Source organism: Oncorhynchus nerka, linkage group LG14 (assembly GCF_034236695.1).
Source record: "Oncorhynchus nerka isolate Pitt River linkage group LG14, Oner_Uvic_2.0, whole genome shotgun sequence".
Classification (NCBI taxonomy): domain Eukaryota; kingdom Metazoa; phylum Chordata; class Actinopteri; order Salmoniformes; family Salmonidae; genus Oncorhynchus; species Oncorhynchus nerka.
In genome coordinates, this window is record NC_088409.1 from 33,590,530 (window position 1) to 33,611,430 (window position 20,901).

The 20,901-nt window shown below is 44.6% G+C and overlaps 1 protein-coding gene across 2 annotated transcripts in view; it reads left to right on the forward strand.

Annotated features, from left to right (window-relative positions):
• Positions 1-20,901, forward strand: part of LOC115142176 (cyclin-dependent kinase 14) — a 315,071-nt gene that overhangs the window by 104,498 nt on the left and 189,672 nt on the right. For both annotated transcript variants that reach the window (XM_065028009.1, XM_065028010.1), the window contains one exon: positions 13,027-13,150. In XM_065028009.1, the coding sequence (XP_064884081.1) occupies positions 13,027-13,150 (124 nt within the window). The remainder of the gene's footprint in view (positions 1-13,026; positions 13,151-20,901) is intronic.

The following is a 20,901-nucleotide window of genomic DNA, read 5'->3' on the forward strand; positions in this document are numbered from 1 at the left end:
TACAGTCAAAGCCCATACAGTTAAAGCCCATACAGTTAAAGCCCATACAGTCAAAGCCCATACAGTCAAAGCCCATACAGTCAAAGCCCATACAGTTAAAGCCCATACAGTCAAAGCCCATACAGTCAAAGTCCATACAGTCAAAGCCCATACAGTCAAAGCCCATACAGTCAAAGCCCATACAGTTAAAGCCCATACAGTCAAAGCCCATACAGTTAAAGCCCATACAGTCAAAGCCCATACAGTTAAAGCCCATACAGTTAAAGCCCATACAGTTAGGGCCCCATACATTCAAAGCCCATACAGTTAAAGCCCATACAGTTAAAGCCCATACAGTCAACGCCCATACAGTTAAAGCCCATACAGTTAAAGCCCATTCAGTCAAAGCCCATACAGTTAAAGCCCATACAGTTAAAGCCCATACAGTTAAAGCCCATACAGTCAAAGCCCATACAGTTAAAGCCCATTCAGTCAAAGCCCATACAGTTAAAGCCCATACAGTTAAAGCCCATTCAGTCAAAGCCCATTCAGTCAAAGCCCATACAGTCAAAGCCCATACAGTCAAAGCCCATACAGTCAAAGCCCATACAGTTAAAGCCCATACAGTTAAGGCCCATTCAGTCAAAGCCCATTCAGTCAAAGCCCATACAGTCAAAGCCCATACAGTCAAAGCCCATACAGTCAAAGTCCATACAGTTAAAGCCCATGCAGTCAAAGCCAATACAGTTAAAGCCCATACAGAGTTAAAGCCTATACAGTTAAAGCCCATACAGTTAAAGCCCATACAGTTAAAGCCCATACATTCAAAGCCCATACATTCAAAGCCCATACAGTTAAAGCCCATACAGTCAAAGCCCATACAGTTAAAGCCCATACAGTTAAAGCCCATACAGTCAAAGCCCATACAGTCAAAGCCCATACAGTCAAAGCCCATACAGTTAAAGCCCATACAGTCAAAGCCCATACAGTCAAAGCCCATTCAGTCAAAGCCCATACAGTTAAAGCCCATACAGTCAAAGCCCATACAGTTAAAGCCCATACAGTCAAAGCCCATACAGTCAAAGCCCATACAGTCAAAGCCCATACATTCAAAGCCCATACAGTTAAATCCCATACAGTTAAAGCCCATACAGTTAAAGTCCATACAGATAAAGCCCATACAGTCAAAGCCCATACAGTTAAAGCCCATACAGTTAAAGCCCATACAGTCAAAGCCCATACAGTCAAAGCCCATACAGTCAAAGCCCATACAGTTAAAGCCCATACAGTCAAAGCCCATACAGTCAAAGCCCATTCAGTCAAAGCCCATACAGTTAAAGCCCATACAGTCAAAGCCCACACAGTCAAAGCCCATTCAGTCAAAGCCCATACAGTTAAAGCCCATACAGTCAAAGCCCATACAATTAAAGCCCATACAGTCAAAGCCCATACAGTCAAAGCCCATACAGTTAAAGCCCATACAGTTAAAGCCCATACAGTCAAAGCCCATACAGTTAAAGCCCATACAGTTAAAGTCCATACAGTCAAAGCCCATACAGTCAAAGCCCATACAGTTAAAGCCCATACAGTTAAAGCCCATACAGTCAAAGCCCATACAGTCAAAGCCCATACAGTCAAAGCCCATACAGTTAAAGCCCATACAGTCAAAGCCCATACAGTCAAAGCCCATTCAGTCAAAGCCCATACAGTTAAAGCCCATACAGTCAAAGCCCACACAGTCAAAGCCCATTCAGTCAAAGCCCATACAGTTAAAGCCCATACAGTCAAAGCCCATACAATTAAAGCCCATACAGTCAAAGCCCATACAGTCAAAGCCCATACAGTTAAAGCCCATACAGTTAAAGCCCATACAGTCAAAGCCCATACAGTTAAAGCCCATACAGTTAAAGTCCATACAGTTAAAGCCCATACATTCAAAGCCCATACAGTTAAAGCCCATACAGTCAAAGCCCATACAGTTAAAGCCCATACAGTCAAAGCCCATACAGTTAAAGCCCATACAGTTAAAGTCCATACAGTTAAAGCCCATACATTCAAAGCCCATACAGTTAAAGCCCATACAGTCAAAGCCCATACAGTTAAAGCCCATACAGTTAAAGTCCATACAGTCAAAGCCCATACAGTCAAAGCCCATACAGTTAAAGCCCATACAGTTAAAGCCCATACAGTCAAAGCCCATACAGTCAAAGCCCATACAGTCAAAGCCCATACAGTTAAAGCCCATACAGTCAAAGCCCATACAGTCAAAGCCCATTCAGTCAAAGCCCATACAGTTAAAGCCCATACAGTCAAAGCCCACACAGTCAAAGCCCATTCAGTCAAAGCCCATACAGTTAAAGCCCATACAGTCAAAGCCCATACAATTAAAGCCCATACAGTCAAAGCCCATACAGTCAAAGCCCATACAGTTAAAGCCCATACAGTTAAAGCCCATACAGTCAAAGCCCATACAGTTAAAGCCCATACAGTTAAAGTCCATACAGTTAAAGCCCATACATTCAAAGCCCATACAGTTAAAGCCCATACAGTCAAAGCCCATACAGTTAAAGCCCATACAGTCAAAGCCCATACAGTTAAAGCCCATACAGTTAAAGTCCATACAGTTAAAGCCCATACATTCAAAGCCCATACAGTTAAAGCCCATACAGTCAAAGCCCATACAGTTAAAGCCCATACAGTTAAAGCCCATACAGTCAAAGCCCATACAATCAAAGCCCATACAGTTAAAGCCCATACAGTTAAAGCCCATACAGTCAAAGCCCATACAGTCAAAGCCCATACAGTCAAAGCCCATTCAGTCAAAGCCCATACAGTTAAAGCCCATACAGTCAAAGCCCATACAGTTAAAGCCCATACAGTCAAAGTCCATACAGTTAAAGCCCATACAGTTAAAGCCCATACAGTTAGGGCCCATACATTCAAAGCCCATACAGTTAAAGCCCATACAGTTAAAGCCCATACAGTCAACGCCCATACAGTTAAAGCCCATACAGTTAAAGCCCATTCAGTCAAAGCCCATACAGTTAAAGCCCATACAGTTAAAGCCCATACAGTTAAAGCCCATACAGTCAAAGCCCATACAGTTAAAGCCCATTCAGTCAAAGCCCATACAGTTAAAGCCCATACAGTTAAAGCCCATTCAGTCAAAGCCCATTCAGTCAAAGCCCATACAGACAAAGCCCATACAGTCAAAGCCCATACAGTCAAAGCCCATACAGTTAAAGCCCATACAGTTAAGGCCCATTCAGTCAAAGCCCATTCAGTCAAAGCCCATACAGTCAAAGCCCATACAGTCAAAGCCCATACAGTCAAAGTCCATACAGTTAAAGCCCATGCAGTCAAAGCCAATACAGTTAAAGCCCATACAGAGTTAAAGCCTATACAGTTAAAGCCCATACAGTTAAAGCCCATACAGTTAAAGCCCATACATTCAAAGCCCATACATTCAAAGCCCATACAGTTAAAGCCCATACAGTCAAAGCCCATACAGTTAAAGCCCATACAGTCAAAGCCCATACAGTTAAAGCCCATACAGTTAAAGTCCATACAGTTAAAGCCCATACATTCAAAGCCCATACAGTTAAAGCCCATACAGTCAAAGCCCATACAGTTAAAGCCCATACAGTTAAAGCCCATACAGTCAAAGCCCATACAATCAAAGCCCATACAGTTAAAGCCCATACAGTTAAAGCCCATACAGTCAAAGCCCATACAGTCAAAGCCCATACAGTCAAAGCCCATACAGTCAAAGCCCATTCAGTCAAAGCCCATACAGTTAAAGCCCATACAGTCAAAGCCCATACAGTTAAAGCCCATACAGTCAAAGTCCATACAGTTAAAGCCCATACAGTTAAAGCCCATACAGTTAGGGCCCATACATTCAAAGCCCATACAGTTAAAGCCCATACAGTTAAAGCCCATACAGTCAACGCCCATACAGTTAAAGCCCATACAGTTAAAGCCCATTCAGTCAAAGCCCATACAGTTAAAGCCCATACAGTTAAAGCCCATACAGTTAAAGCCCATACAGTCAAAGCCCATACAGTTAAAGCCCATTCAGTCAAAGCCCATACAGTTAAAGCCCATACAGTTAAAGCCCATTCAGTCAAAGCCCATTCAGTCAAAGCCCATACAGTCAAAGCCCATACAGTCAAAGCCCATACAGTCAAAGCCCATACAGTTAAAGCCCATACAGTTAAGGCCCATTCAGTCAAAGCCCATTCAGTCAAAGCCCATACAGTCAAAGCCCATACAGTCAAAGCCCATACAGTCAAAGTCCATACAGTTAAAGCCCATGCAGTCAAAGCCAATACAGTTAAAGCCCATACAGAGTTAAAGCCTATACAGTTAAAGCCCATACAGTTAAAGCCCATACAGTTAAAGCCCATACATTCAAAGCCCATACATTCAAAGCCCATACAGTTAAAGCCCATACAGTCAAAGCCCATACAGTTAAAGCCCATACAGTCAAAGCCCATACAGTCAAAGCCCATACAGTCAAAGCCCATACAGTTAAAGCCCATACAGTCAAAGCCCATACAGTCAAAGCCCATTCAGTCAAAGCCCATACAGTTAAAGCCCATACAGTCAAAGCCCATACAGTTAAAGCCCATACAGTCAAAGCCCATACAGTCAAAGCCCATACAGTCAAAGCCCATACATTCAAAGCCCATACAGTTAAATCCCATACAGTTAAAGCCCATACAGTTAAAGTCCATACAGATAAAGCCCATACAGTTAAGGCCCATTCAGTCAAAGCCCATTCAGTCAAAGCCCATACAGTTAATACCCATACAGCCAAAGCCCATACAGTTAAAGCCCATACAGTCAAAGTCCATACAGTTAAAGCCCATACAGTTAAAACCCATACAGTTAGGGCCCATACATTCAAAGCCCATACAGTTAAAGCCCATACAGTCAAAGCCCATACAGTTAAAGCCCATACAGTTAAAGCCCATACAGTCAACGCCCATACAGTTAAAGCCCATACAGTTAAAGCCCATACAGTCAAAGCCCATACAGTCAAAGCCCATACAGTTAAAGCCCATACAGTTAAAGCCCATACAGTTAAAGCCCATACAGTCAAAGCCCATACAGTTAAAGCCCATTCAGTCAAAGCCCATACAGTTAAAGCCCATACAGTTAAAGCCCATACAGTCAAAGCCCATACAGTCAAAGCCCATACAGTTAAAGCCCATTCAGTCAAAGCCCATACAGTCAAAGCCCATACAGTTAAAGGCCATTCAGTCAAAGCCCATTCAGGTAAAGCCCATTCAGTCAAAGCCCATTCAGTCAAAGCCCATTCAGTCAAAGCCCATACAGTCAAAGCCCATACAGTCAAAGCCCATACAGTCAAAGCCCATACAGTTAAAGCCCATACAGTCAAAGCCCATACAGTCAAAGCCCATTCAGTCAAAGCCCATACAGTCAAAGCCCATACAGTTAAAGCCCATACAGTCAAAGCCCATACAGTCAAAGCCCATACAGTCAAAGCCCATACAGTCAAAGCCCATACAGTCAAAGCCCATACAGTCAAAGCCCATACAGTAAAGCCCATACAGTTAAAGCCCATACAGTCAAAGCCCATACAGTTAATACCCATACAGTCAAAGTCCATACAGTTAAAGCCCATACAGTTAAAGCCCATACAGTTAGGGCCCATACATTCAAAGCCCATACAGTTAAAGCCCATACAGTCAAAGCCCATACAGTTAAAGCCCATACAGTTAAAGCCCATACAGTCAACGCCCATACAGTTAAAGCCCATACAGTCAAAGCCCATACAGTCAAAGCCCATACAGTTAAAGCCCATACAGTCAAAGCCCATACAGTTAAAGCCCATTCAGTCAAAGCCCATACAGTTAAAGCCCATACAGTTAAAGCCCATTCAGTCAAAGCCCATACAGAGTTAAAGCCTATACAGTTAAAGCCCATACAGTTAAAGCCCATACAGTTAAAGCCCATACATTCAAAGCCCATACATTCAAAGCCCATACAGTTAAAGCCCATACAGTTAAAGCCCATACAGTCAAAGCCCATACAGTTAAAACCCATACAGTTAAAGCCCATACAGTCAAAGCCCATACAGTCAAAGCCCATACAGTCAAAGCCCATACAGTTAAAGCCCATACAGTCAAAGCCCATACAGTCAAAGCCCATTCAGTCAAAGCCCATACAGTTAAAGCCCATACAGTCAAAGCCCATACAGTTAAAGCCCATACAGTCAAAGCCCATACAGTCAAAGCCCATACAGTCAAAGCCCATACATTCAAAGCCCATACAGTTAAATCCCATACAGTTAAAGCCCATACAGTTAAAGTCCATACAGATAAAGCCCATACAGTTAAGGCCCATTCAGTCAAAGCCCATTCAGTCAAAGCCCATACAGTTAATACCCATACAGCCAAAGCCCATACAGTTAAAGCCCATACAGTCAAAGTCCATACAGTTAAAGCCCATACAGTTAAAACCCATACAGTTAGGGCCCATACATTCAAAGCCCATACAGTTAAAGCCCATACAGTCAAAGCCCATACAGTTAAAGCCCATACAGTTAAAGCCCATACAGTCAACGCCCATACAGTTAAAGCCCATACAGTTAAAGCCCATACAGTCAAAGCCCATACAGTCAAAGCCCATACAGTTAAAGCCCATACAGTTAAAGCCCATACAGTTAAAGCCCATACAGTCAAAGCCCATACAGTTAAAGCCCATTCAGTCAAAGCCCATACAGTTAAAGCCCATACAGTTAAAGCCCATACAGTCAAAGCCCATACAGTCAAAGCCCATACAGTTAAAGCCCATTCAGTCAAAGCCCATACAGTCAAAGCCCATACAGTTAAAGGCCATTCAGTCAAAGCCCATTCAGGTAAAGCCCATTCAGTCAAAGCCCATACAGTCAAAGCCCATACAGTCAAAGCCCATACAGTCAAAGCCCATACAGTCAAAGCCCATACAGTCAAAGCCCATACAGTCAAAGCCCATTCAGTCAAAGCCCATACAGTCAAAGCCCATACAGTTAAAGCCCATACAGTCAAAGCCCATACAGTCAAAGCCCATACAGTCAAAGCCCATACAGTCAAAGCCCATACAGTCAAAGCCCATACAGTCAAAGCCCATACAGTAAAGCCCATACAGTCAAAGCCCATACAGTTAATACCCATACAGTCAAAGTCCATACAGTTAAAGCCCATACAGTTAAAGCCCATACAGTTAGGGCCCATACATTCAAAGCCCATACAGTTAAAGCCCATACAGTCAAAGCCCATACAGTTAAAGCCCATACAGTTAAAGCCCATACAGTTAAAGCCCATACAGTTAAAGCCCATACAGTCAAAGCCCATACAGTCAAAGCCCATACAGTTAAAGCCCATACAGTCAAAGCCCATACAGTTAAAGCCCATTCAGTCAAAGCCCATACAGTTAAAGCCCATACAGTTAAAGCCCATTCAGTCAAAGCCCATACAGAGTTAAAGCCTATACAGTTAAAGCCCATACAGTTAAAGCCCATACAGTTAAAGCCCATACATTCAAAGCCCATACATTCAAAGCCCATACAGTTAAAGCCCATACAGTTAAAGCCCATACAGTCAAAGCCCATACAGTTAAAGCCCATACAGTTAAAGCCCATACAGTCAAAGCCCATACAGTCAAAGCCCATACAGTCAAAGCCCATACAGTTAAAGCCCATACAGTCAAAGCCCATACAGTTAAAGCCCATACAGTTAAAGCCCATACAGTTAAAGTACATACAGTTAAAGCCCATACAGTTAAGGCCCATTCAGTCAAAGCCCATTCAGTCAAAGCCCATACAGTTAATACCCATACAGTCAAAGCCCATACAGTTAAAGCCCATACAGTCAAAGTCCATACAGTTAAAGCCCATACAGTCAAAGCCCATACAGTTAAAGCCCATACAGTTAAAGCCCATACAGTCAACGCCCATACAGTTAAAGCCCATACAGTTAAAGCCCATACAGTCAAAGCCCATACAGTCAAAGCTCATACAGTTAAAGCCCATACAGTTAAAGCCCATACAGTTAAAGCCCATACAGTCAAAGCCCATACAGTCAAAGCCCATGCAGTTAAAGCCCATACAGTCAAAGCCCATACAGTTAAAGCCTATACAGAGTTAAATCCTATACAGTTAAAGCCCATACAGTTAAAGCCCATACAGTTAAAGCCCATACATTCAAAGCCCATACATTCAAAGCCCATACATTCAAAGCCCATACAGTTAAAGCCCATACAGTCAAAGCCCATACAGTCAAAGCCCATACAGTTAATGGCCATACAGTCAAAGCCCATACAGTTAATGGCCATTCAGTCAAAGCCCATTCAGGTAAAGCCCATTCAGTCAAAGCCCATTCAGTCAAAGCCCATACAGTCAAAGCCCATTCAGTCAAAGCCCATACAGTCAAAGCCCATTCAGTCAAAGCCCATACAGTCAAAGCCCATTCAGTCAAAGGCCATTCAGTCAAAGCCCATTCAGTCAAAGCCCATACAGTCAAAGCCCATACAGTTAAAGCCCATACAGTCAAAGCCCATTCAGTCAAAGCCCATACAGTCAAAGCCCATACAGTCAAAGCCCATTCAGTCAAAGCCCATACAGTCAAAGCCCATTCAGTCAAAGCCCATACAGTTAAAGGCCATTCAGTCAAAGCCCATTCAGTCAAAGCCCATACAGTCAAAGCCCATACAGGTAAAGCCCATACAGTCAAAGCCCATTCAGTCAAAGCCCATACAGTCAAAGCCCATTCAGTCAAAGCCCATACAGTCAAAGCCCATTCAGTCAAAGCCCATACAGTTAAAGGCCATTCAGTCAAAGCCCATTCAGTCAAAGCCCATACAGTTAAAGCCCATACAGTCAAAGCCCATTCAGTCAAAGCCCATACAGTCAAAGCCCATACAGTCAAAGCCCATTCAGTCAAAGCCCATACAGTCAAAGCCCATTCAGTCAAAGCCCATAAGGTTAAAGGCCATTCAGTCAAAGCCCATTCAGTCAAAGCCCATACAGTCAAAGCCCATACAGTCAAAGCCCATTCAGTCAAAGCCCATACAGTCAAAGCCCATACAGTCAAAGCCCATACACGTAAAGCCCATACAGTCGAAGCCCATTCAGTCAAAGCCCATACAGTCAAAGCCCATTCAGTCAAAGCCCATACAGTCAAAGCCCATTCAGTCAAAGCCCATACAGTTAAAGGCCATTCAGTCAAAGCCCATTCAGTCAAAGCCCATACAGTCAAAGCCCATTCAGCGCTGTGAAGCGGAGAGCCTGATCTCTGACGTCCCACGTACAGGATAACACTTACAAGCACGCACGCACGCACGCACGCACACACACACACACACACACACACACACACACACACACACACACACACACACACACACACACACACACACACACACACACACACACACACGTGTTCACATACTCACACTGCAATTAGTACACAGCACAACTAATGATTCATTATGTTCCTGACACCCCGGCCCACTATACCCTCATAAGAAGAGGGTTGTCGCTTTCTATCTGTTCATGATTAGTGTGTAAAAATCCCTCTCTCCTAATTCCTCTCACAATTTCATAATTATGTATCATCCGTGTGGTGGAAGTCCCTAGAGGGGAGTGGAGGTGGGGTGACACTATTGATATTCTAGGGAGCGGGCGGCTGGCTGCTATTGACTTTCCAGCAAGGCAGCTTAAACTCTCTACCCCCTCACCTCCCCTCCCTCCTCTGTTTCATCCTACTCTCACCGCTGCCCCTGTTCTCTCCTCTCTTTCTCTCTACCTTATTTTCTTTATTTTCATTCCTCTGCCCTTCTAGACCACTCCCTCTCTCTGTCTGGTTCTCTCTGTCTGGTTCTCCCTCTCTCTGTCTGGTTCTCCCTCTCTCTGTCTGGTTCTCCCTCTCTCTGTCTGGTTCTCTCTGTCTGGTTCTCCCTCTCTCTGTCTGGTTCTCCCTCTCTCTGTCTGCTTCTCTCTGTCTGGTTCTCCCTCTCTCTGTCTGGTTCTCTCTGTCTGGTTCTCCCTCTCTCTGTCTGGTTCTCTCTGTCTGGTTCTCCCTCTCTCTGTCTGGTTCTCTCTGTCTGGTTCTCCCTCTCTCTGTCTGGTTCTCTCTGTCTGGTTCTCCCTCTCTCTGTCTGGTTCTCCCTCTCTCTTTCTGGTTCTCCCTCTCTCTGTCTGGTTCTCTCTGTCTATGTCTGGTTCTCCCTCTCTCTCTGTCTGGTTCTCCCTCTCTGTCTGGTTCTCCCTCTCTGTCTGGTTCTCCCTCTCTCTTTATGGTTCTCCCTCTCTCTGTCTGGTTCTCTCTGTCTATGTCTGGGTCTCCCTCCCTCTGTCTGGTTTTCCCTCTCTCTGTCTGGTTCTCCCTCTCTCTGTCTGGTTCTCTCTGTCTCTGTCTGGTTCTCTCTGTCTCTGTCTGGTTCTCCCTCTCTCTGTCTGGTTATCTCTGTCTGGTTCTCCCTCTCTGTGTCTGGTTCTCTCTGTCTATGTCTGGGTCTCCCTCCCTCGGTCTGGTTCTCCCTCTCTCTGTCTGGTTCTCCCTCTCTCTGTCTGGTTTTCTCTGTCTCTGTCTGGTTCTCTCTGTCTCTGTCTGGTTCTCCCTCTCTCTGTCTGGTTCTCCCTCCTCTGTCTGGTTATCTCTGTCTGGTTCTCCCTCTCTCTGTCTGGTTCTCCCTCTCTCTGTCTGGTTCTCTCTGTCTGGTTCTCCCTCTCTCTGTCTGGTTCTCCCTCTCTCTGTCTGGTTCTCCCTCTCTCTGTCTGGTTCTCCCTCACTCTGTCTGGTTCTCCCTCTCTCTGTCTGGTTCTCTCTGTCTGGTTCTCCCTCTCTCTGTCTGGTTCTCTCTGTCTGGTTCTCTCTGTCTGGTTCTCTCTGTCTGGTTCTCCCTCTCTCTGTCTGGTTCTCCCTCTCTCTCTGTCTGGTTCTCCCTCTCTGTCTGGTTCTCACTCTCTGTCTGGTTCTCCCTCTCTCTTTATGGTTCTCCCTCTCTCTGTCTGGTTCTCTCTGTCTATGTCTGGGTCTCCCTCCCTCTGTCTGGTTCTCCCTCTCTCTGTCTGGTTCTCCCTCTCTCTGTCTGGTTCTCTCTGTCTCTGTCTGGTTCTCTCTGTCTCTGTCTGGTTCTCCCTCTCTCTGTCTGGTTCTCCCTCTCTCTGTCTGGTTATCTGTGTCTGGTTCTCTCTGTCTCTGTCTCACCACCTCTCATTCTCTCTCTCTATGTATATTTCCCTTCTTTACACTCTCTTTCTCACTCAGACTAACTTCCTCTTCTTATCTCTCTCTCAATAACTCTAGTGATGCATTTAGCATTTTAAGCCAGATGGGGAGACCAGTCATCTAGCAGATGTCATGTCTGTCACGTGGCCAAATGTCCTGCTAGTATAGTGACCGTGTTGGGCTAGTGAGTGTGACTACAGTCTAGGGCTACACATGGAATAGAGATTTCAACCTTTTACATACATGTAAAGACATACGCTATGAATTTGAAAAGCAAAAGCACTCATCTCAGCCCAGCTCTCAGCTAAACTCCAATCAAACATCATTGGAAGTTCACATGAAATTTAATCAAAAACTGTTTGTCAGTAAGCTGTTATTGTTGCCAAGCCTATCTTTGCCCTTGTACTTTACTTTCTACCATATAATATGCTAATTTGACAGAATTCTCAGTTTTCCTGTTGTCGACAATAAGAGTTATTTTTAAGCAGCGTTTTGATGTTTCGTTTGCAGAGAGAAGGGAGTGAATAAATGAGTAACCTTTTGATTGCCTAGCCCACTTAATGAGGCAGGGCCTTTTGACGAGTGTGTTTTGATATACATGAGTAAACACACATTTCTCATGCTAATTTCCAACGTTGTGCGTTGTTTCGCATATCGCCCGCCTGCCGAGTTGAGGAATGCTAAACTGTTGACCTGGTGACTCCAGATGCCAGACAGGACTGATCCCTGATTGGACTCCACGGATTTCGCTCTGCCTAATTGGCCGAGACCCTGCTAGTGCTGCTGGGAAGAGAGAAATTGCAATGAAAGATTGGAATGTTGGAATGGAGGATCAGCAATTGCACAGATTCAGAATTCATTATTGGTTGATTGATGCAAAGTGAACAAAACCACAGGATCTGAAAGAGCCATAGACATTGATGTTGTTTTCAGGTGCTGTCAGAGAAGAAATAGTAAATATGAGGACATTTATTGACAGTTTATTTTGTGTTGATTCTTATTTTCTCGCCTATTTCCCATTGTTAGAATATGAATGTAACTGAAAACCACTTTGTGGGTGGTTGAAGTCAGAATATTATATTTTTATGACATATTCATAAATAGAACAGACGTTTTTTTAAATGTATTTCATTTATATTGTTTATTTATTGATCTCCTCTCAAGCCTTCGAATGAACCAGTCACTATTTGTTGTGAGATCAGATGGTCATTGTGAGGGCATCTATTTGATCACTGGTCAATAGTCCAAGCTGAGGAAAAGATGGGAGAGGAGTTCTGGGTTGATTGGCTAGTATTGACGTTGGGGAGTGGAGTGAGGGTGTGTGCGAATGTGTGTGCGTGCAAGCGTTATAGAGTTAATGATGTGGTGTAAATGAGTTGTGGAAGTTAATATACCAGGGCTGGTGTTGTGTTGAGACTGAATGAAGACATTAACACCTCCTACTGATGGGTTGCTGTTATGACTCGTCTATGGGCAGGAAGCCTTTCTCTGTTACGTATGAGTCCAAACAATGCTATGAATCAGCCAGAGAGATGGAGAAGAAGAGAGATGTAGATACTAGATGGACAAATAGCAGGATACAAAATAAAAACGTTACAAGGAAATATTGCTATTGAGACAGCATAGTGGATGACTTGGAAATCCATTGGAGACACATGATATACATTGTTTGAATGATTCATGATTAGCCTACTCTAATTAAATGTATCATGAATCTAATGAACTCATGAATTGAATGATTGAATCATTCATAGATATTACATCTAATGATGAATGATTATCGGTGGATCTCCTCTATGTCTATCAGTTGTTCCTGTACCAGTTGCTGAGAGGTCTGTCCTACATCCACCAGAGGTATATCCTGCACCGCGACCTCAAGCCTCAGAACCTGCTCATCTCTGACACTGGAGAACTCAAACTGGCCGACTTCGGTAGGTGGCTTTGCTTTGTCTGACTAGCACTCTTTTGTATTTCTGTGCTTCTCTCTGTCTCTGTCCCTCTCGCGCTCTCTCTGTCTCTCTCTCTGTCTCTCTCGCTCTCTCTCTTCTCGCTCTCTCTTCTCTCTCTCGCTCTCTCTCTTCTCGCTCTCTTCTCTCTCTCTCACACTCTCTTTCTCTCTCTCTCTCTCTCTCTCTCTCTTTCTTTCTTTCTTTCTTTCTTTCTCTCCTTATCTCTCACCCTTCATCCGTCTCCCTCTTCCTCATCCTTCCCTATATCCATGTCTCTCTCTCTCTCTCTCTCTCTCTCTCTCTCTCTCTCTCTCTCTCTCTCACTCTCTCTCTCTCTCACACACTCTCTCTTTGTCTCTCTCTCTCTCTTTCTCTCTCTCTCTCACACTCTCTCTTTGTCTCTTTCTTTCTCTCTCTCTCTTTCTCTCTCTCACACTCTCTCTTTGTCTCTTTCTTTCTCTCTCTCTCTCACACTCTCTTTGTCTCTTTCTTTCTCTCTCTCTCACACTCTCTCTTTGTCTCTTTCTTTCTCTCTCTCTCTCTCTCTCTCTCTCTCTGTTTTGCTTGCTCTCTCGCTCTCTCTGTCTCTCATGTGTGTGTGTGTGTGTGTGTGTGTGTGTTAGACCTCTCCTGAAGCGGTAGCACCATATGGCCAGTCTCCTTTCATGGTGCCCAGCTCTGTAAATACTACCCACGTGGTTTGACTGGTTTCCAGAGGGGATCGGCTCAGACTGGCACCACAGACCAGACAAAGACTGCCTCACAGGAAATCATCCCTCTATCTCCAAATCCCTCCATTCACCTCTCCATCCATCCCTCTATCTCCAAATCCCTCCATTCACCCCTCCATCCATCCCTCTAGCCACCCAGGCAGGGGAGACACCTTCATCAATAATGTAAACCCCCCCTCATTATAGAGTAGACATATTACTGGAAGGCAATGAGAAAATAATGGACAACATGCTAAATGAGAAAGAATGGAAATCCCATGGAATTACTGCTGTGGATTCACACACACATAGACACGGTCAGCCTAGCCTAGGGGATCTCAGTGACATATGTGTTCCGAAAGGAGACGACGAGGGTAATGGGGAATAGGAAGGGGGATAGAAGGGAGGGGAGAGAAGGTAGTGGGAAATGGGGATAAGGGGGAGGAATGAGGGGCTTGGAGAGCATCAAGGAGAGGGGAGAGAGGGGAGGAAAAAGCTGACTTCCTGTCAGCCTCAGTGTCATGGGTTCTGTGTCCCTGCTGGTTGATTTGTTTCTGGACCTGATCCAGAATCATCCTCAGCTCTTTGTGTGTTTCTCTGTCCTAATGAGTAGCACAAACAAAGGCAAACAATTGAAGGTTATGAAAAGCTTAGATGGTTAGACTGAAGGATAGAACAAACTGAAGTAGTGTGTGTTTGTGTGTGTGTTTTTACGATGGTGCCAAGGTGACCGTAATCACCTATCTACACACACACACACAGTGCGAATGAGAGAGACAGGATCTGTTCTATGACAGCTGCTGTTGTCATAATTGTGATGGAGTCTTGGAGCATATGGCTATATTTTTTCCTCTCTCGCACGCACGCACGCAAGCACGCACACACACACACACACACACACACACACACACACACACACACACACACACACACACACACACACACACACACACACACACACACACACACACACACACTCACTGTACTTCCAGGACACTTAATTCTCTGCACGTGCAAGTGTGTGTTACTGTTTAGTGTGTGTATTGGTTTATAGCCTACAATAGACATTTGCGTTTTCATGCTTGACTATCATCGAAGAAGAGAGTCGTAACTAAGACATTGTTTCTTTGTGTGAGACTGAATTGCAAATGTGTGTGTGTGTTCATCTGTACGTGTGTGCTCCCGTACATAAGTGTGTGTGTGTCTACAATCTCGTGTGGCGTGGATCATTCCCAGTCATTCAGATGTGGATATCTCAGTGTGTGTACTATGAGAGTCCTCCCTTCTCTCTCCTCAGAGCGGTGTCTCTCTCCTCTCTAATCCTGCTCCAGTCAATGGGCCTGCAGCCAACTCCATCTCTGCTAATTGTATCCATTGTATGGCAGCAGAAATGGAAAGTCGAGCTCTCCTGTCTCTCTCTGATTGTCTTTGTTCTCTGCCCTGCTGTGTGTAGGAGCCTCACAAAGACCATTTCCTCCACAATCACACTTTATTATGTCTGGCTGTATGGAGGCCTCACCTTGAAACAGACGCAGGCTACTGTGGGAGGTATTATAAGACTATCAACATGTTCTATGCTGAGCTTGTAGTGAAACAAAACAAACAAATGTCCCCTAGGTACCCTGAAAACAATGCTGCAAATTACAATCATCTTGCAAATACCTATCCAAATACCTATCCAGCCATTGGTTTAACAATCAACCAATAGATACAGTACATTGCAGTGATGATGTCACTTGTTCTATACTGTATCCACATTGAAGACACTGTATAATCTCCCTCCCTCCCTTGTCAGGTAGTGTGTGTGTGTGTGTGTGTGTGTGTGTGTGTGTGTGTGTGTGTGTGTGTGTGTGTGTGTGTGTGTGTGTGTGTGTGTGATATAGTTTGAAGACAGCTGGTTAGGATAATGATCTGTGGAGAGTGCAACAATGTGACAATGGAGATGAAGGAATCTGGTTGGAACGTCAGAGGTATCCTGTCTGTCTGTCTGTCTGTCTGTCTGTCTGTCTGTCTGTCTGTCTGTCTGTCTGTCTGTCTGTCTGTCTGTCTGTCTGTCTGTGCATGTATGCATGCATGCATGCATGCATGCAGTCATGGCCAAAAGTTTTGAGAATGCCATGCAAATGAACTGAATCCCCCCAAAACATTTCTACTGCATTTCAGCCCTGCCACAAAAGGACCAGCTGACATCAAGTCAGTGATTCTCTCGTTAACACAGGTGTGAGTGTTGACGAGGACAAGGCTGGAGGTCACTCTGTCATGCTGATTGAGTTTGAATAACCGACTGGAAGCTTCAAAAGGAGGGTGGTGCATTGGAATCATTGTTCTTCCTCTGTCAACCATGGTTACCTGGAAGGAAACATGTGCCGTCATCATTGCTTTGCACAAAAAGGGCTTCACAGGTAAGGATATTGCTGCCAGTAATATTGCACCTAAATAAACCATTTTTTCGGATCATCAAGAACTTCAAGGAGAGTGGTTCAATTATTGTGAAGAAGGCTTCAGTGCGCCCAAGAAAGTCCAGCAAGCGCCAGGACCGTCTCCTGAAGTAATTTCAGCTGCTTGCTCAGGAATGGCAGCAGGCAGGTGTAAGTGCATCTGCACGCACAGTGAGGCGAAGACTTTTGGAGGATAGCCTGGTGTAAAGAAGGGCAGCAAAGAAGCCACTTCTCTCCAGGAAAAACATCAGGGACAGACTGATATTCTGCAAAAGGTACAGGGATTGGACTGCTGAGGACTGGAGTAAAGTAATTTCCTCTGATGAATCCCCTTTCCGATTGTTTGGGGCATCAGGAAAAAAGCTTGTCCCGGAGAAGACAAGTGAGCGCTACCTTCAGTCCTGTGTCATGCCAAGAGTAAAGCATCCTGAGACCATTCGGGTTGCTTCTCAGTCAAGGGAGTGGGCTCCCTCAAAATTTTGCCTAAGAACACAGCCATGAATAAAGAATGGTACCAACACATCCTCTGAGAGCAACTTCTTCGTTTGGTGACGAACAATGCCTTTTCCAGCATGATGGAGCACCTTGCCATAAGGCAAAAGTGATAACTAAGTGGCTCGGGGAACAAAACATTGATATTTTGGATCCATAGCCAGGAAACTCCCCAGACCTTAATCCCATTTAGAATTTGTGGTCAATCCTCAAGAGGCGGGTGGACGAACAAAAACCTACAATTCTGACAAACTCCAAGCATTGATTATGCAAGAATGGGCTGCCATCAGTCAGGATGTGGCCCAAAAGTTAATTGACAGCATGCTAGGGCGGATTGTAGAGGTCTTGAAAAAGAAGGGTCAACACTGCAAATATTGACTCTTTACATCAACTTCATGTAATTGTCAATTAAAGTCTTTGACACTTATGAAATGCTTGTAATTATACTTCAGTGTTCCATTTACATTTACATTTAAGTCATTTAGCAGACGCTCTTATCCAGAGCGACTTACAAATTGGTGCGTTCACCTTATGACATCTAGTGGAACAGCCACTTTACAATAGTGCATCTAAATCTATTAAGGGGGGGGTGAGAAGGATTACTTTATCCTATCCTAGGTATTCCTTAAAGAGGTGGGGTTTCAGGTGTCTCCGGAAGGTGGTGATTGACTCCGCTGTCCTGGCGTCGTGAGGGAGTTTGTTCCACCATTGGGGGGCCAGAGCAGCGAACAGTTTTGACTGGGCTGAGCGGGAACTGTACTTCCTCAGTGGTAGGGAGGCGAGCAGGCCAGAGGTGGATGAACGCAGTGCCCTTGTTTGGGTGTAGGGCCTGATCAGAGCCTGGAGGTACTGAGGTGCCGTTCCCCTCACAGCTCCGTAGGCAAGCACCATGGTCTTGTAGCGGATGCGAGCTTCAACTGGAAGCCAGTGGAGGGAGCGGAGGAGCGGGGTGACGTGAGAGAACTTGGGAAGGTTGAACACCAGACGGGCTGCGGCGTTCTGGATGAGTTGTAGGGGTTTAATGGCACAGGCAGGGAGCCCAGCCAACAGCGAGTTGCAGTAATCCAGACGGGAGATGACAAGTGCCTGGATTAGGACCTGCGCCGCTTCCTGTGTGAGGCAGGGTCGTACTCTGCGGATGTTGTAGAGCATGAACCTACAGGAACGGGCCATAGTTCCGTAGTAACATCTGACAAAAATATATAATGACACTGAAGCAGCAAAAAATTTGTGAAAATTAATATTTGTGTCATTCTCAAAACTTTTGGCCACGACTGTACAGTTGAAGTCAGAAGTTTACATACACCTTAGCCAAATACATTTAAACTCAGTTATTCATAACTCCTGACATTTAATCCTAGTAAAAATTCCCTGTTTTAGGTCAGTTAGGATCACCACTTTATTTTAACAATGTGAAATGTCAGAATAATAGTAGAGATAATGATTTATTTCAGCTTTTTATTCTTTCATCACATTCCCAGTGGGTCAGAAGTTTACATACTCAATTAGTATTTGGCAGCATTGCATTTTAAATTGTTTAACTTGGGTCAAATGTTTCGGGTAGCCTTTCACAAGCTTCCCACAATGATTTGGATGAATTTTGGCCCATTCCTCCTGACAGAGCTGGTGTAACTGAGTCAGGTTTGTAGGCCTCCTTGCTCGCACACGCTTTTTCAGTTTGCCCACAAATGTTCTATATGATTGAGGTCAGGGCTTTGTGATGGCCATACTTGTGGAGGTCTACAAAAACAAATTTGAGGTCTTGGCTGATTTATTTTGATTTTCCCATGATGTCAAGCAAAGAGGCACTGAGTTTGAAGGTAGGCCTTGAAATACATCCACAGGTACACCTCCAATTGACTCAAATTATGTCAAATAGTCTATCAGAAGCTTCTAAAGCCATGACATCATTTTCTGGAATTTTCCAAGCTGTTTAAAGGCACAGTCAATTTAGTGTATGTAAACCTCTGACCCACCAGAATTGTGATACAGTGAATGTAGTGAAGTGAAATAATCTGTCTGTCAACAATTGTTGGAAAAATGACTTGTGTCATGCACAAAGTAGATGTCCTAACCGACTTGCCAAAACTATGCTGTGTTAACAAGAAATGTGTTGAGTGGTTAAAAAACAAGTTTTAATGACTCCAGCCTAAGTGTATGTAAACTTCCCACTTCAACTGTATACAGGGAAAGACCTGACTGGGATGTGTGCTGTTTGCTGCATTAGGGATCACTTAGTGTGGTGAAATGGGCTGTGATAGACATACAGAGAGACAGGCTGTGATAGACAAACAGAGAGGCAGGCTGTGATAGACAGACAGAGAGACAGGCTGTGATAGACATACAGAGAGACAGGCTGTGATAGACAGACAGAGAGACAGGCTGTGATAGACAGACAGAGAGACAGGCTATGATAGACAGACAGAGAGACAGGCTGTGATAGACAGACAGAGAGACAGGCTATGATAGAGAGACAGAGAGACAGGCTGTGATAGACAGACAGAGAGACAGGCTGTGATAGACAGACAGAGAGACAGGCTGTGATAGACAGACAGAGAGACATGCTGTGATAGACATACAGAGAGACAGGCTGTGATAGACATACAGAGAGACAGGCTATGATAGACATACAGAGAGACAGGCTGTGATAGACATACAGAGAGACAGGCTATGATAGACATAGAGAGACAGGCTGTGATAGACAGACAGAGAGACAGGCTATGATAGACATACAGAGAGACAGGCTGTGATAGACAGACAGAGAGACAGGCTATGATAGACATACAGAGAGTCAGGCTATGATAGACATACAGAGAGACAGGCTGTGATAGACAGACAGAGAGACAGGCTATGATAGACATACAGAGACACAGGCTATGATAGACATACAGAGAGACAGGCTGTGATAGACATACAGAGAGACAGGCTGTGATAGACAGACAGAGAGACAGGCTGTGATAGACAGACAGAGAGACAGGCTGTGATAGACAGACAGAGAGACAGGCTGTGATAGACAGACAGAGAGACAGGCTGTGATAGACATACAGAGAGACAGGCTGTGATAGACATACAGAGAGACAGGCTGTGATAGACAGACAGAGAGACAGGCTGTGATAGACATACAGAGAGACAGGCTGTGATAGACATACAGAGAGACAGGCTATGATAGACATACAGAGAGACAGGCTGTGATAGACATACAGAGAGACAGGCTATGATAGACATAGAGAGACAGGCTGTGATAGACAGACAGAGAGACAGGCTATGATAGACATACAGAGAGACAGGCTGTGATAGACAGACAGAGAGACAGGCTATGATAGACATACAGAGAGTCAGGCTATGATAGACATACAGAGAGACAGGCTGTGATAGACAGACAGAGAGACAGGCTATGATAGACATACAGAGACACAGGCTATGATAGACATACAGAGAGACAGGCTGTGATAGACATACAGAGAGACAGGCTGTGATAGACAGACAGAGAGACAGGCTGTGATAGACATACAGAGAGACAGGCTGTGATAGACATACAGAGAGACAGGCTGTGATAGACAGACAGAGAGACAGGCTATGATAGACATACAGAGAGACAGACTGTGATAGACATACAGAGAGACAGGCTGTGATAGACAGACAGAGAGACAGGCTGTGATAGACATACAGAGAGACAGGCTGTGATAGATATACAGAGAGACAGGCTGTGATAGACAGACAGAGAGACAGGCTATGATAGACAGACAGAGAGACAGGCTGTGATAGACATACAGAGAGACAGGCTGTGATAGACATACAGAGAGACAGGCTGTGATAGACCTACAGAGAGACATGCTGTGATAGACATACAGAGAGACAGGCTGTGATAGACATACAGAGAGACAGGCTGTGATAGACAGACAGAGAGACAGGCTGTGATAGACAGACATAGAGACAGGCTGTGATAGACAGACAGAGAGACAGGCTGTGATAGACAGACAGAGAGACAGACTGTGATATACAGACAGAGAGACAGGCTGTGATAGACAGACAGAGAGACAGGCTATGATAGACAGACAGAGAGACAGGCTGTGATAGACAGACAGAGAGACAG